This window comes from Phocoena phocoena, chromosome 3 (genome assembly GCF_963924675.1).
Source record: "Phocoena phocoena chromosome 3, mPhoPho1.1, whole genome shotgun sequence".
Classification (NCBI taxonomy): Eukaryota; Metazoa; Chordata; class Mammalia; order Artiodactyla; family Phocoenidae; genus Phocoena; species Phocoena phocoena.
The window spans coordinates 99,866,251-99,878,394 of NC_089221.1; the positions used below are offsets into that span (position 1 = coordinate 99,866,251).

General features: G+C 39.9%; 1 protein-coding gene across 1 annotated transcript in view; it reads left to right on the forward strand.

The window, feature by feature from the left end:
- The first annotated feature begins 994 nt into the window (after nt 1-994).
- The window catches only part of PRR16 (proline rich 16), a 169,078-nt gene continuing 157,928 nt past the window's right edge, over nt 995-12,144 (forward strand). Inside the window, exon 1 of the mRNA XM_065875472.1 lies at nt 995-1,153. Within this exon, the coding sequence (XP_065731544.1) occupies nt 995-1,153 (159 nt within the window). The remainder of the gene's footprint in view (nt 1,154-12,144) is intronic.

A 12,144-nucleotide genomic window follows, 5' to 3' on the forward strand; every position in this document is an offset into this window, starting at 1 on the left:
AGGAGATCCAGTGTATTTCCCCTGCACCCAAAACATACATCATCATAGGCCACGAAAAGAGGAAAGACAGTTAAAAAAACAAAAACAAAAAACAAAAAACGGGAGCTGTCCCAGTTGAGTACAGCCAAGATGACTCAGACAGTCTCCCAGGGGATTTTTGATGTGAGGACTTCCAATGAATAAATCCTCTATTAGCTCTGTGGAATCAGCAGGATTAAGCTACCTCTTTCAAGAACACTGGTTAAATATCATGATTCCAGGGGGTGAGGGGTCGATTTTATCCACACCTCTTTTTATTTCTGCACAAGAACACCTCTGTTTAACTCTTGGGTGAGTAGGAGAGTGATTGGAGGCCTTCGGGACACACTTTGGTCCTGGATGAACATTTAGGGTCGCTTTACTAGCCCTAAATTAAACTCTGACCCTACTGTGGTTCTTAATCAATCGATCAGAAAGTGTGGTGGGGATCCGGGTCTCTACTGGTGGGTGAAACAGAAGGAATCTAAGCTGGTTGTGACAAGACATCCAGCAGGATATGATGATGAGGGCATTTCAGTAACAAGACGAGAGGGTGGGCAGGACACGAACTTATCTCTCGGCTCCCTGACGCCAGGTGTTCTGGGAGAGATCCCGGAGGCACGTGCCGCGGGGACTGCAGCAGACAGCCAGAGACCGGCGGCCAGGCGCCCCTCTCCGCGGGCGGGGAGCGAGCGCCTGTGTGCGCGCGAGCGGCGGGCGGCGGCGGGAGGAGGCGCAGGCGCGCTGTTCGCCCGTCTGCAGCCCCGCGCCGAGCGCCGCGTCTCGGAGAGTTGATGGCAGCACCACAGTGCGGCCACCCGGCCGAGCGCCGAGCGCAGCCACCCGCCGCTACCCGGGGAGCGTCCAAGATGTGGGGGGACTGGGGCGGCAGCTGCCGCCGCGGCGCCAGGGACCGGGGCGCGCAGCAGCCTCCGCTCGCCCGCCTGTGCTGACCTGCCTCGCTTGCCCCCAAAGAATGTCAGCCAAGTCCAAGGGGACCCCCTCCTCGTCCTCTCCAGCCGAGGGACCGCCGGCAGCCTCCAAAACCAAGGTGAAGGAACAGATCAAGATCATCGTGGAGGATCTGGAATTAGTCCTGGGCGACCTGAAGGACGTGGCCAAGGAACTTAAGGAGGTGAGAGGTGCGGGGCGTGGGGAAGGAGTTCGTCGCCTTTCACCCGCTGGGGTTCCCGGTCCCGTTTTCACTGGGGACCGCCAGATTTCTTAACTCAAGGGAAACTATAGAAAGACGCCTGCAGACGGACTTTCTTTCCTCCGGCGACTCCTGAGAAGAGTTGTTGCACTTTCTTTTTTTTTCTAATCAGGAAGAAATCAACTAGTGTTTTAATCGATGCACCTGGGATGGTGAGAGGGGTGAACACGCGTGTATCTGTGTGTGTGTGTGTGTGTGTGTGTGTGTGTGTGTGTGTGTGTGTGTGTGTTGGGGAAGGGGATTCACTGGGGGTGTGTCGACAGAGGAAGAAACCAGCAACCGGCCGCATAGTGCAAGATGCTTCTCTCCTGCCCTCTTGCTCCCCCAGAGTCCGCGGGCAAGTCTCTCCTAGCCTGGCAGCCTCCCCAGGCTGGGGCTGAAAGGGGGCCGGGTTCCGGGCCCTGGGCCAGGCCCGAGAGGGCAGCCTGGGAGAAGCTCGGCTCCGGCCCCCCCTCCCCGGTTCCCGAGCCCAGCTGGAAGGAAGGCGACCCGGGGCTGCTGGCAGGAGAACCCAGACTTGGGGATGTAAAGGGGGTCTGGGACTTTCTCACTTTCGCAGTTTCTGAGGCATCCCCTGCTCTCCTCGGAATGTCCCTCCCAGTAACTCCGGGCCTTCTCGCCACCCCACCTCCTTTCTTCCTCCTATCTTGTCGCCGTTGGCATAGAACCTGGGGCGCAGGGCGCGTCGGTGAGTGCGTCCGTGATTGTGTGTGTGTGTGTGTGTTTGGTGTGCGTGCACCAGCGTCTTGCCACTTGAGTCCTGGCTCTTGGGAACCAGGACTGTTGTGTTTCTTTGTCGCCCCCCCAACCCCCATTTTACTTCTGCCCTCCCACCCCCACCAGCGTTGATGCGGATAGAAAGAAGCGGAGGCAGTGTCAAGGCTGAGGATGCGTAACTCAGGCTGCAGCTCCAGGCGGGGGCGAGGGCAGGGTTGGGAGGGGTGGGGTCTCCCGCGAGCCCGCGGGTGGCGTCTCGGAGCTGGTGGCAGAGTCCCAGCCCAGTGTTCCGCTACTGACTGGGTGCCTGGTGCTGTTCTCCGCCAGGGAGTCCGCACCCCCAGTTGCAGGAGAGCTGACACTGTAACTTCGAAGGTGGTGGCCGTAGTGGGAAGGGAAGGGGTGGGGCGTAGTCTAGGTCCAAAATTATAATCCTGTTTCAAAGGCCAGGAGGGAAGAGATTGAGGGTCGTTTGGATGGCTGGCCTCTAGAGACCTACCTCCTCTGTCCAATTTCCAATCCAAATGTGAGGATAGAGCCCTCCTTCTTTCTCCCCCTCTCCCCGTTACCTCTGTGAACTGAACTCCGCGTTTCTTACCAAGTACAAGTCTGTTAAAATGACCCATTCATCGGCAGGGTTTGGTTTGCAAATGGCAAATGCCATTCTTGTAGGTTGCTCCACTGGCAGAACATAATTACTACTGAGGTCCTGAGAGCGGAGATTGATACAGATGATAGATGCGAGGAGGAAACTTGTTCGTGTTTCAGGGCTTCTCTAGGATCATTGTTTCACAACTGGTTGACAGATGGTGAGGTTATGCATAGAAATTCAAGTCTAAAGATGCTGTTTGTTTCTTTGTTATCCTTTTATTTGACATCTTTAGCAGGCTGTATTTTCACCCGAAACATGATGGCGTTTTAAAAAACGAACAAATTTGGGCAAGTTCCTTTTGGCAGAATTGTGCTTTACGGTTGTTGAGGTTTCTAAGATGGGGAATGTGGGAAACCTACATCAGCACAGAAACGTATTTACTGCTTCAGCGTGGAGGCTGAGATTAAGAGAAAGGTAGTCAATCAAAACTCCGCATCTATGGGCACATACTTCTTATGTTACAATGTATCACCCCACTCCTTATTTTAGACAATAAATGACAAGAAACTGCACATGGTCCTAGTTCTGCTTTGCATCATTATTCTGTAGATGTTTGGAGACCAGGTAGATCTATAGTGAAACTTTTAACCTCGCTGTAGCTCTTGGTTAGAATCACGAAGAAGTGTTTCAGGGAGTCTGTGAATCTCTCTCCCTTTCACTCTTTCTGTTTTCATTTGCTTGAGGATTTTTATTAGGGAAAAAACAAACAAACAGTTTATAAAAGGAATAGAAAAGCATAGGTAATATAAAACCAAGTAAATGAAAAGATCTGTCTTCTAGACAGATCTATAGATAAAATTTTATCTTGATGCTTTGTAAGCTTTGACTGGGTGCCAGGCCCTGTCTGGCTAAAAATTTCACCCCTGAGAGTGGAATTTATGAATGATAAATGATTTGATGTGATTATTAATTACTTTTGTGAGGATATCATCATCCTAGGTTTGCACATGGAGTTGTGGATACTATATCTGAATCTCAAAACACTGGCCATTTATGTAATAGGAGAGATAGTTATTTCAAGAACAAAATATTTATAGGGCATGTTTAACCTATGACATCTTGCAGTTGTCCAGCATTTATCTTTTTAAGATAATATTGCACACATGACTGAACCTGTTTTTGATGTAATTTTGAATGGAGGAGTAACTGAAAACTTTGTAAATCACAAACCTGTTGGTGCCTACACCTATGACTTGTAAATATAAATGTCACTATTCATTAATTGTTACATTCACTATTCTGGCAGCTTATTATTGGTATATACTAAATATAAACGGTTATATTTTGAATTCTAATTCCTTTATTGGCAATGGTATGTGTTTATGCCATAATATATTTTAATATAAGTTAGCATAGAGCTGTTATTAATTTGGAACAGAAATTAGAAATAAGAAAGTGATTATGACTGCATCACTATATCATTTGCCATATGGTATTTGTTTTATCCCTGCCTTTTTTTTTTTTTTAAATCTTTATTGGAGTATAATTGCTTTACAATGGTGTGTTCGTTTCTGCTTTATAACAAAGTGAATCAGTTATACATATGTCCCCATATCTGCCTTTTTCATTCTAACTAAAATGTGGAATTCTGAATATTTTGTCCTTTATTTTTGCATAAAGTCTGCACCAACAATATTAGGCTTTTTTTTTTTTTTTTTTTTTTTTTTTGTAGTACGCGGGCCTCTCACTGCTGTGGCCCCTCCCGTTGCGGAGCACAGGCTCCCTACGCGCAGGCTCAGCGGCTATGGCTCACGGGCCTAGCCGCTCTGCGGCATGTGGGATCTTCCCGGACCGGGGCACGAACCCGTGTCCCCTGCATCTGAAGGCGGACTCTCAACCACTGCGCCACCAGGGAAGCCCCAATATTAGACTTCTGTTTGAGGTTATTTTGAAATTTATTTTCTCTTTAGAAGTTTTCTGGACTTCAGTCATCTGAAAATTCAGGTAGTGGGATAGATTCCAACATAATAGTAGCTGCTTGGAACTCTTTAACAATTAGTAACAGGGACTTCCCTGGTGACACAGTGGTTGAGAATCCGCCTGCCAATGCAGGAGACATGGGTTCGAGCCCCGGTCCAGGAAGATCCCACATGCCGCAGAGTAATTAAGCCTGTGTGCCACAACTACTGACCCTGCTCTCTAGAGCTCGCGAGCCACAACTACTGAGCCCACGTGCCACAACTACTGAAGCCCGCGCGTCTAGAGCCCGTGCTCCACAACAAGAGAAGCCACCGCAATGAGAAGCCCACGCACCACAACAAAGAGTAGACCCCGCTCGCCACAACTAGAGAAAGCCTGTGCACAGCAACGAAGACCCAACGCAGCCAAAAATAAATAAGTAAATAAATAAATAAATTACTGATGAACAAAAAAATAAAAAACAATGAGTAACAAAATTCTATTATTATTGGTATCTTTTATGATTAATTATTATTGCTTAATTATAAGTAGATTGTATATTAGAAGAAGAAGAACAGGATTTCTAGAAAGTCTAGGGGCAGATTTATTCTGCCCTCAGAATTTAGTAAAACCTCAAATTACTTGACTTTTCAGAAATAATATGGGTTTCTGGGTCTTCTGTACTATAATGGAAAAGCCTTAAGTATAATTCAACATATTTATTCAGCATCTATTGTGTGCCAAATACTATATTACCTTTTTATTGCTACCAAGATGAATAATTTGGAGTTTCTGGTCTCAGTGAACTCAAAGAATAGGTTGGGATATATTTATCCTGTCTTTGAACATCAATAGTGTAAAAAGGCATTACTACTTTTCGTGACCACCACTCTCACTGTGATCTAAGAAAACAGAATTGAGAATAAGAATGAGTATATATAGATTTATAAACTGATACTTGGTATGTACTTAGTAGTAAGACTTTGGCGAAAAGGGTAGTAGAAACTTAAAAAAGATGGTAAGATATGAATTTTAAGAAACTTATGATTTATTCAGATTGTCATGATTAATACAAATGGGTCAGTGCCATATACAAGAGATCACATATCCAAGTGTTACGATTAAACAGTGGAGATTTTCATGAAGGCCACGTCCTTAGGGAGAATGAAAAGCCAAAAAGGAAAATTTGGGGTCTTTGAGATGTGGATAAGATTTGAAAAGGTAGAAAGGAGAAGCAATTAAGAGGAAATAGCATTGGAGTACAAGATTAATCCATGTTGCTTTTTTCTACACGTTGAAAAAGAAGAAAAAATATAGTGGTTCAACTCTAGAGTTTTAGGGATAAAATTAGCCATTTCTGGGGCAATCCTTTTTCTTTGAAGTAACGCAGAAAAAAAGAGCTATTGCTTTTTAAAGAGAGTTCTCAAATAAGCTGACCTCTCTTGGTATCAATTTGCCTGTTCTTTTGTGGAGATCTCACTGGTAAACTTGTGCATCAAATGTTGGTGTTAATATAGGGTCATAGATCTTGTTGCTTAGGGAGTGATTGGCATATATAATAAATAGGCTTCTACTTGGAAACAAAATTCATTGCTGCTTTAGCTGGATTCTTGTTTAGTTTAGACTGTTTCATTTTACGATTTTAAGTAACAAGACTATTATATGAGTTAACTATATGTGTGTGTGTGTATGTATATATATACATATGTATGTGTGTGTGTGTGTGTGTGTGTGTGTATATATATATATATATATATATATATATATATATATATATATATATATATATATATTGCTAAGCCCTGTGAGTAGACATGACCATTATGGAGAAACCAGTGAAGCTGAGTTGTTCTGTCTGCTCTGGGATCACTGACTGATTGGACTCCATGAGTAGGAAGGTTTTGTCAGCTTTGTGACTATGGATTGGAAAGCACTCAATGTTTCTCTTATAATGTCATAAATAGAAATAAATTAAAATTAAGTTTAATTTTGAAAAGTTTGAAAACCCATAGGAAATGATCCATTTGGGGGCTGATGAAAACAGAATTAATAGCACTAACAATTATCTGCAAAATATTTTTGTTTTAAAATGTTTTTTCTCTTTTTTAATGGCTTATCCACTTGAAGTGCTTTAGTTTATTGATCTAGGAAATCCTACCAAATATTTTTCGGTTAATGAATCCATGCATATAAAATTCATTACTTGAACAAATTACAGAGAATAATGTCTGGAGTATTTTCTAAATTCTAAAGTCATGAATGAGTGAGATTTCACAGATGATTAATTTGTAGCAATAGCTGTAGTTTTACTACTCTCTACAACAGTCTACCCTCTCAAACTGAAGTATATTACCAACTGCTAAAATGGTCTTTAGTTTTTCTTTTCTTAAGCATGATGGCTTAGCATGTTATTAAAAGAGCAGCATGGTTCTGAGAAAATAAAAATAACCAATAACCATCCTTTACTGTCTCTCTATTTCCAATGCATTAAACCATTCAAGACTCAGAGAATTAACTGATAAGAAATTCGAGCAGAATTAAAGTAATAAATAGACAGTGTGCTTCAGGCAATAGTGAAGTAATAGATAATAAAACCAATGTAATAGTTTCATTGTTACTTGGATTATGTTTTTTCCACCCTTACTGCTCTGAGGATCTCAGGTAATTAAATCAAAATGTAGGAAAAGAGATAGAAATGTAAGTTTCAGTAAAACATATTTTCCCACACAAATTAAACTACAGAGCTTCTGTAGAACTAGTTCATAAAAAATATCATGGACAATTTTTGAAAATTAGAGGGGAAAAATTCCAATAATATGCCAACCCATTTCTGATTAAAATGTGCATAACTGACATTAAGTTGAAAATAAAAGATTGGTAAACAATGAAAGGTACTATATTTTCCTTTAAAATTTATTTGTGTATTTTATTAAGATTTTATTTGGGGGGGCAGTTTTAGGTTCACAGCAAAATCGAGGGAGAGGTACAGAGATTCCCTTATACACCCTGTCCCCATACATGTGTAGCATCCCCCATTATCAACATCCCCCACCATATTGGTACATTTGGTACAACTGATGGATCTACATTGACACATCATTATCATCCAATGTCCATAGTTTATGTTAGGGTTTACACTTGATGTTGGACATTTTGTGACTTTGGACAAATATGTAATGATATATATCTATCATTATGGTGTCCTACAGAGTATTTTCATGCCCTAAATATCCTCTGTGCTCCACATATTCATCCTTCCTTCAAATCCTAAGGATACTAGTTTGTTAAAGAAGATATTTCATAAGTAATACAGTATATGAATAATATAAAAAGTTTGGAAAAATAAAAAAATTAGAAAGGAGAACATAAAAATTATCTTTAATGCCACACGTAAATAGATAGATTGTGAATTTTGCTATATTTTCTTTCCATCTTTTTGTATGCATGTTTTTAATATAGACAAAGTCATGTAAGATTATGAAGTTATATACAGTGATGTTTTCTGCTTTCTGGAATACTATTAGATCATAACCATTATATAGATCTGTTATACGTTACTTTATCATGCCCCTAATGTTCGACATTCTATTTATTAACAAATTTTTGTGGTTGTTAAGTATCACTAAAAGAACAGCTTTGACAATAAAAATAGCTAAGACAGATAGATTTTTACTATCTGCCTGATACTATTCTAAGTATATTTCTTAATATTAGGTCTTCTAATTCTCAAAACAGACATATGAGGAAGGTACTATTGTTACTCTATTTTACAGATAAGAAAATAGAGGCCAGAGATGTAAAGTCACTTGCCAACGTCCCTTACTTGTGAGTGAGGCTTCAGTGCTAGGCATTTTAGTGCTACAGCCTAGGCATTTAACCACTAAGTTCTACGGATCTTCCTATTTTTTTCCCCCAATTGCTTAGAAATCAAGGGTGCGAAAGTTTTCAATCCAACTTGCCAAACTATCTTCCAGGGAGTTTTTCACAAGTTTTTTACTCCCAGCGTCTGTATATGTGTGGACCCATCTTCTTAAATTTCTAGTGAAGCTAATAAAACTTTTAAGTCTTATTGTGAGTATATTATTTCTTTGTGGTAACAGTCATTGTTTTTGTGGGTTGTACTCAGTTTTGGGCACCAGTATTGAGGCAAAATTAATAGTGAGTTAACTAGACATTGCAGTTTTCATCTTCTGAATAAATAGGTACTGCAGTGAATTACTTTTGACCTATTTATTCTTCAACAAAAACTTTAAGAAAAATATGACATTTTGTTTTTTATATTATGACTTAGAAAATAAAGGAACAACTAATATGGGTGCTTGCTGATGTCTAGCATTGTATAGAGCAGTTTCAAATGAATTTAAAAGAATTTGGGAAACTTTTATTCTCTTTTGTTATCAAATTGCCTTGGAAGGGAGGTACTGTCCTTAAGTTTTCTGATATGTTTGGGGTTTGACAGTTGTTTCACTTTCTGCTGTGAAGATGAATAGAGAAGCTTGTTGAATATTTACCAGGCCCCAAATTATTGAGCTGGCTAGCAATGCCAAATGTATCTTTATGGTTAGATTTCGCATGTTAATTTTAGTGCTACCAATTTTAAGCCACCCCCTCTTCCCCTCACATATAAGGGAAAAAAGAAATGACCTTACTCTAAAATCCTGTCGTTTTTTATATAGTATAATATGAATAGAAGTGTTTTTATTATACTAAAAGTTAGTTCATTAGGAAGAACTGCTCGAAATTAAGATTTCTTAGACCTGGGAAACCAAAGTCAAAGCTGCTTCAGCTCTAAATAAGAGCCAGAAAATAATATCAACTGAAACAAGAAACTAGGCATGTCTAGGTAATGTCCACATCAAAGTAGGTTCACAAGGTGGCCTGTCAACTTGGAACAGATGTTGCCTTATGTGGCACAAGCTATTTGTATTTTTGAGAATGGACGGATGTGAGGATTCCAAAGGAATTGAATTTCAGGCCTCGCTTTAGTTAAGAAACATTAACATTGTTAGGACAGAACTTACATTTACGATCATTGTTTTTCCTTCTTCTGCTTTGCAAATGTTACTTCAGGTTGATGTTTGAGATAAATGTTTACTTGTACAATAATTGAAGTCAGTCAAATTATATACCTATGCCCAATGAGTCAGTTATTATGTTGTTTGACTCATTATAAATAGAGTTTCAGCTACAGATAGCATGTACCATACTTGTCTGGAGAAAGCAAATTTGACAATTTCTAACAGGTTCTCTTTTGTAGCACTGTCCAAAAGCTAACAGATTTACTGTTGTTTGTTGGCTTCTTTCATAATATCATATCTTGTCCTAAGATTTTGAACTATGTTCATGTGACAAAAAAATGCCAGGTTAAAAAATATGTGTTGGTCAATTTAGCTGTCTTCTAGAGGCAGTAGTTCCTAATTTTTTCCCCCATGTCACAGAGCACTTCGAAAGTATGACAGAATTGTGGGTATTTCCCGTGGAACAAAAGCTCATAAAGACATAAGTTTTTGCAGATGTTTAGGGAATCTTGAGTGGGTGAGAATAATTCAGGTGAAGAGACAAAACAAGTGATTGATTTAAAAAAAAATCAGCTAGTTGTTTGAGACCCATCTCCATAATTTTCAAGATCATAAGTCCTGACCCTACAAAAAAGGAAAAAAGAAATACTGATGGCTATAAATTGATGGTTTTTATTCCAGGAGCAAATGGGCAGTTTATCAACAATTTACTTCTCTTAGAGGGACTCTGGTAGATGTAATCTATCTCAAAGTGGGGTAGGAGTATATCTATATGTGTGTGTGTATGTATATATATACATACACACACACATTTCACTAATCTGAAACTGTAGAATGCTCTTGTGTCTGAAGGTTAACTCTCACTTTTTTTTTTTATGATATGTGCTAGAGAACATCACCACATGGAAAGATAGAATGTTTGTTTCCAGAGCTTATTGTAAATTAAGCGTGTTCTCTTATTAAAACTGGTCCCAGAACAGCATTTTTCTTTATTTTATTATTTTTTTGTGTGACACTAGTTCATGAATGAAGAAAGATTTATTGAATTCTTGATATGTGTAAGATACTGTGCAAAAGAACATAAAGGATGCCAACACGAATAAGCTTAAGGACCTGCCCTTGAAGAAAGTCACCTGTAGTAGGATGAACTTCACCTCTAGTAGAGTGCAAGAAGTAACTCTAAGGCAATGTAAAATGTGTAAGGAGACATGTCTAACAATTTTAACTCTTACTCAGAGTAAAATAAGGACTTTGCAATTTTGAGCTGTAAGAGTGACCAGATCCGAACTACTTCCATCGCTTCCTCTTTACCTTTAATTTCTGTCTAGTTCAGGGTTTCTCAAAAATGGCTCTATTGACATTTTGGGCAGATAATTCTTTGTTGTTGATGGCTGTCCTATACATTGTAGGATATTTAGAGCATCCCTGGCATGTACTACCTAGATGCCAGCAGCAACTAAAAATGTCAGTGTGACAACTAAGAATGTTTCTAGACATTGACAAATGTGCCCTGGGGGTGGTGGTGAGGGGAATCACCCTAGTTGAGAATGACTGCTCTAGCTTTTCCCTCTTATTCCATGTCACTTACATATTTCTTAATATTGCTTTCTTAACCCACCTTTTTTATTTATTTAAGCTTTTATTGGTATTTATCCGTCAAGCACCGGGGCTTTATGTTCTTTTTATATCTTGTATTCTTTTCTTTTGTTTAAAAAAAATTATTTGTGCCTTTTCTTACATTTACCTGATTCTTTTCTTTTTCCCTTCACTGAAACTACTTTTAAAATATATCTTCTCACTTTCACTTACCACTTACTTTATCTTATTTTCTATTTTTCACAATCAAATAAAGATTAAGTTGAAAAATTTCAAGGAAATTGTATACATGTGTATATTTTAGGATTTGGGGAAAAAAAGGGAAACTCAGAAGGGACGATGGGCTGAGGCTGAGCTGCTTGTCTTCTTGCCACCATTAGTTCCTGAGTGAGGTCAGTGGCAATCTTTACTGGAAAGAAGTCCTCTTCATCTCATCTATCAAACTGTCTTATGCTTCTCCTGCCTCTTCCATTTCTGTAGAGATACGGGAGGTTTGAATGGTGTCACTGCTTCGTGGTGTGGCACAAGTTATAGAAGAAATACAGTGATGGTCATGATGATGATGGTGACAATGATGATGATGATGAACATGAATGTGACTAAGATCTGTTCAGTACTCACATGTACCATGAGCTGTTCTGTGTTAACTTGCTTAATCCTCTCAGTCACCCTTTGAGGTCATTATAATTGTCCTACTTACGAGGGAGCTGAGACAGAGGGGGTAGCTAATATAGAGAGCAAATGGTGGAATTGGACTCCCGAAATTTCTCCCTTTAAACTGTTGTCCAGAACCAGCTCCCCAGTTCCCAGCAGCAACATAGTTACTCTGCTGTTTTCATGCTTTTAACTTCAGTACAATCTCTTTTCCTCTCCTTCCTCTGCTATGTCATCTGTCATACTTCCTTTTCTTGTTCCTCCCTTCTCCTCTGTCTTCTTCATTGTTTGTTCTTTTCCTTCTTCTCCTTCCTCATAAGCTTCTTTGATAGACGTTAATATATTATACACTTATTCAAAACTTTAAAAAAAATGTC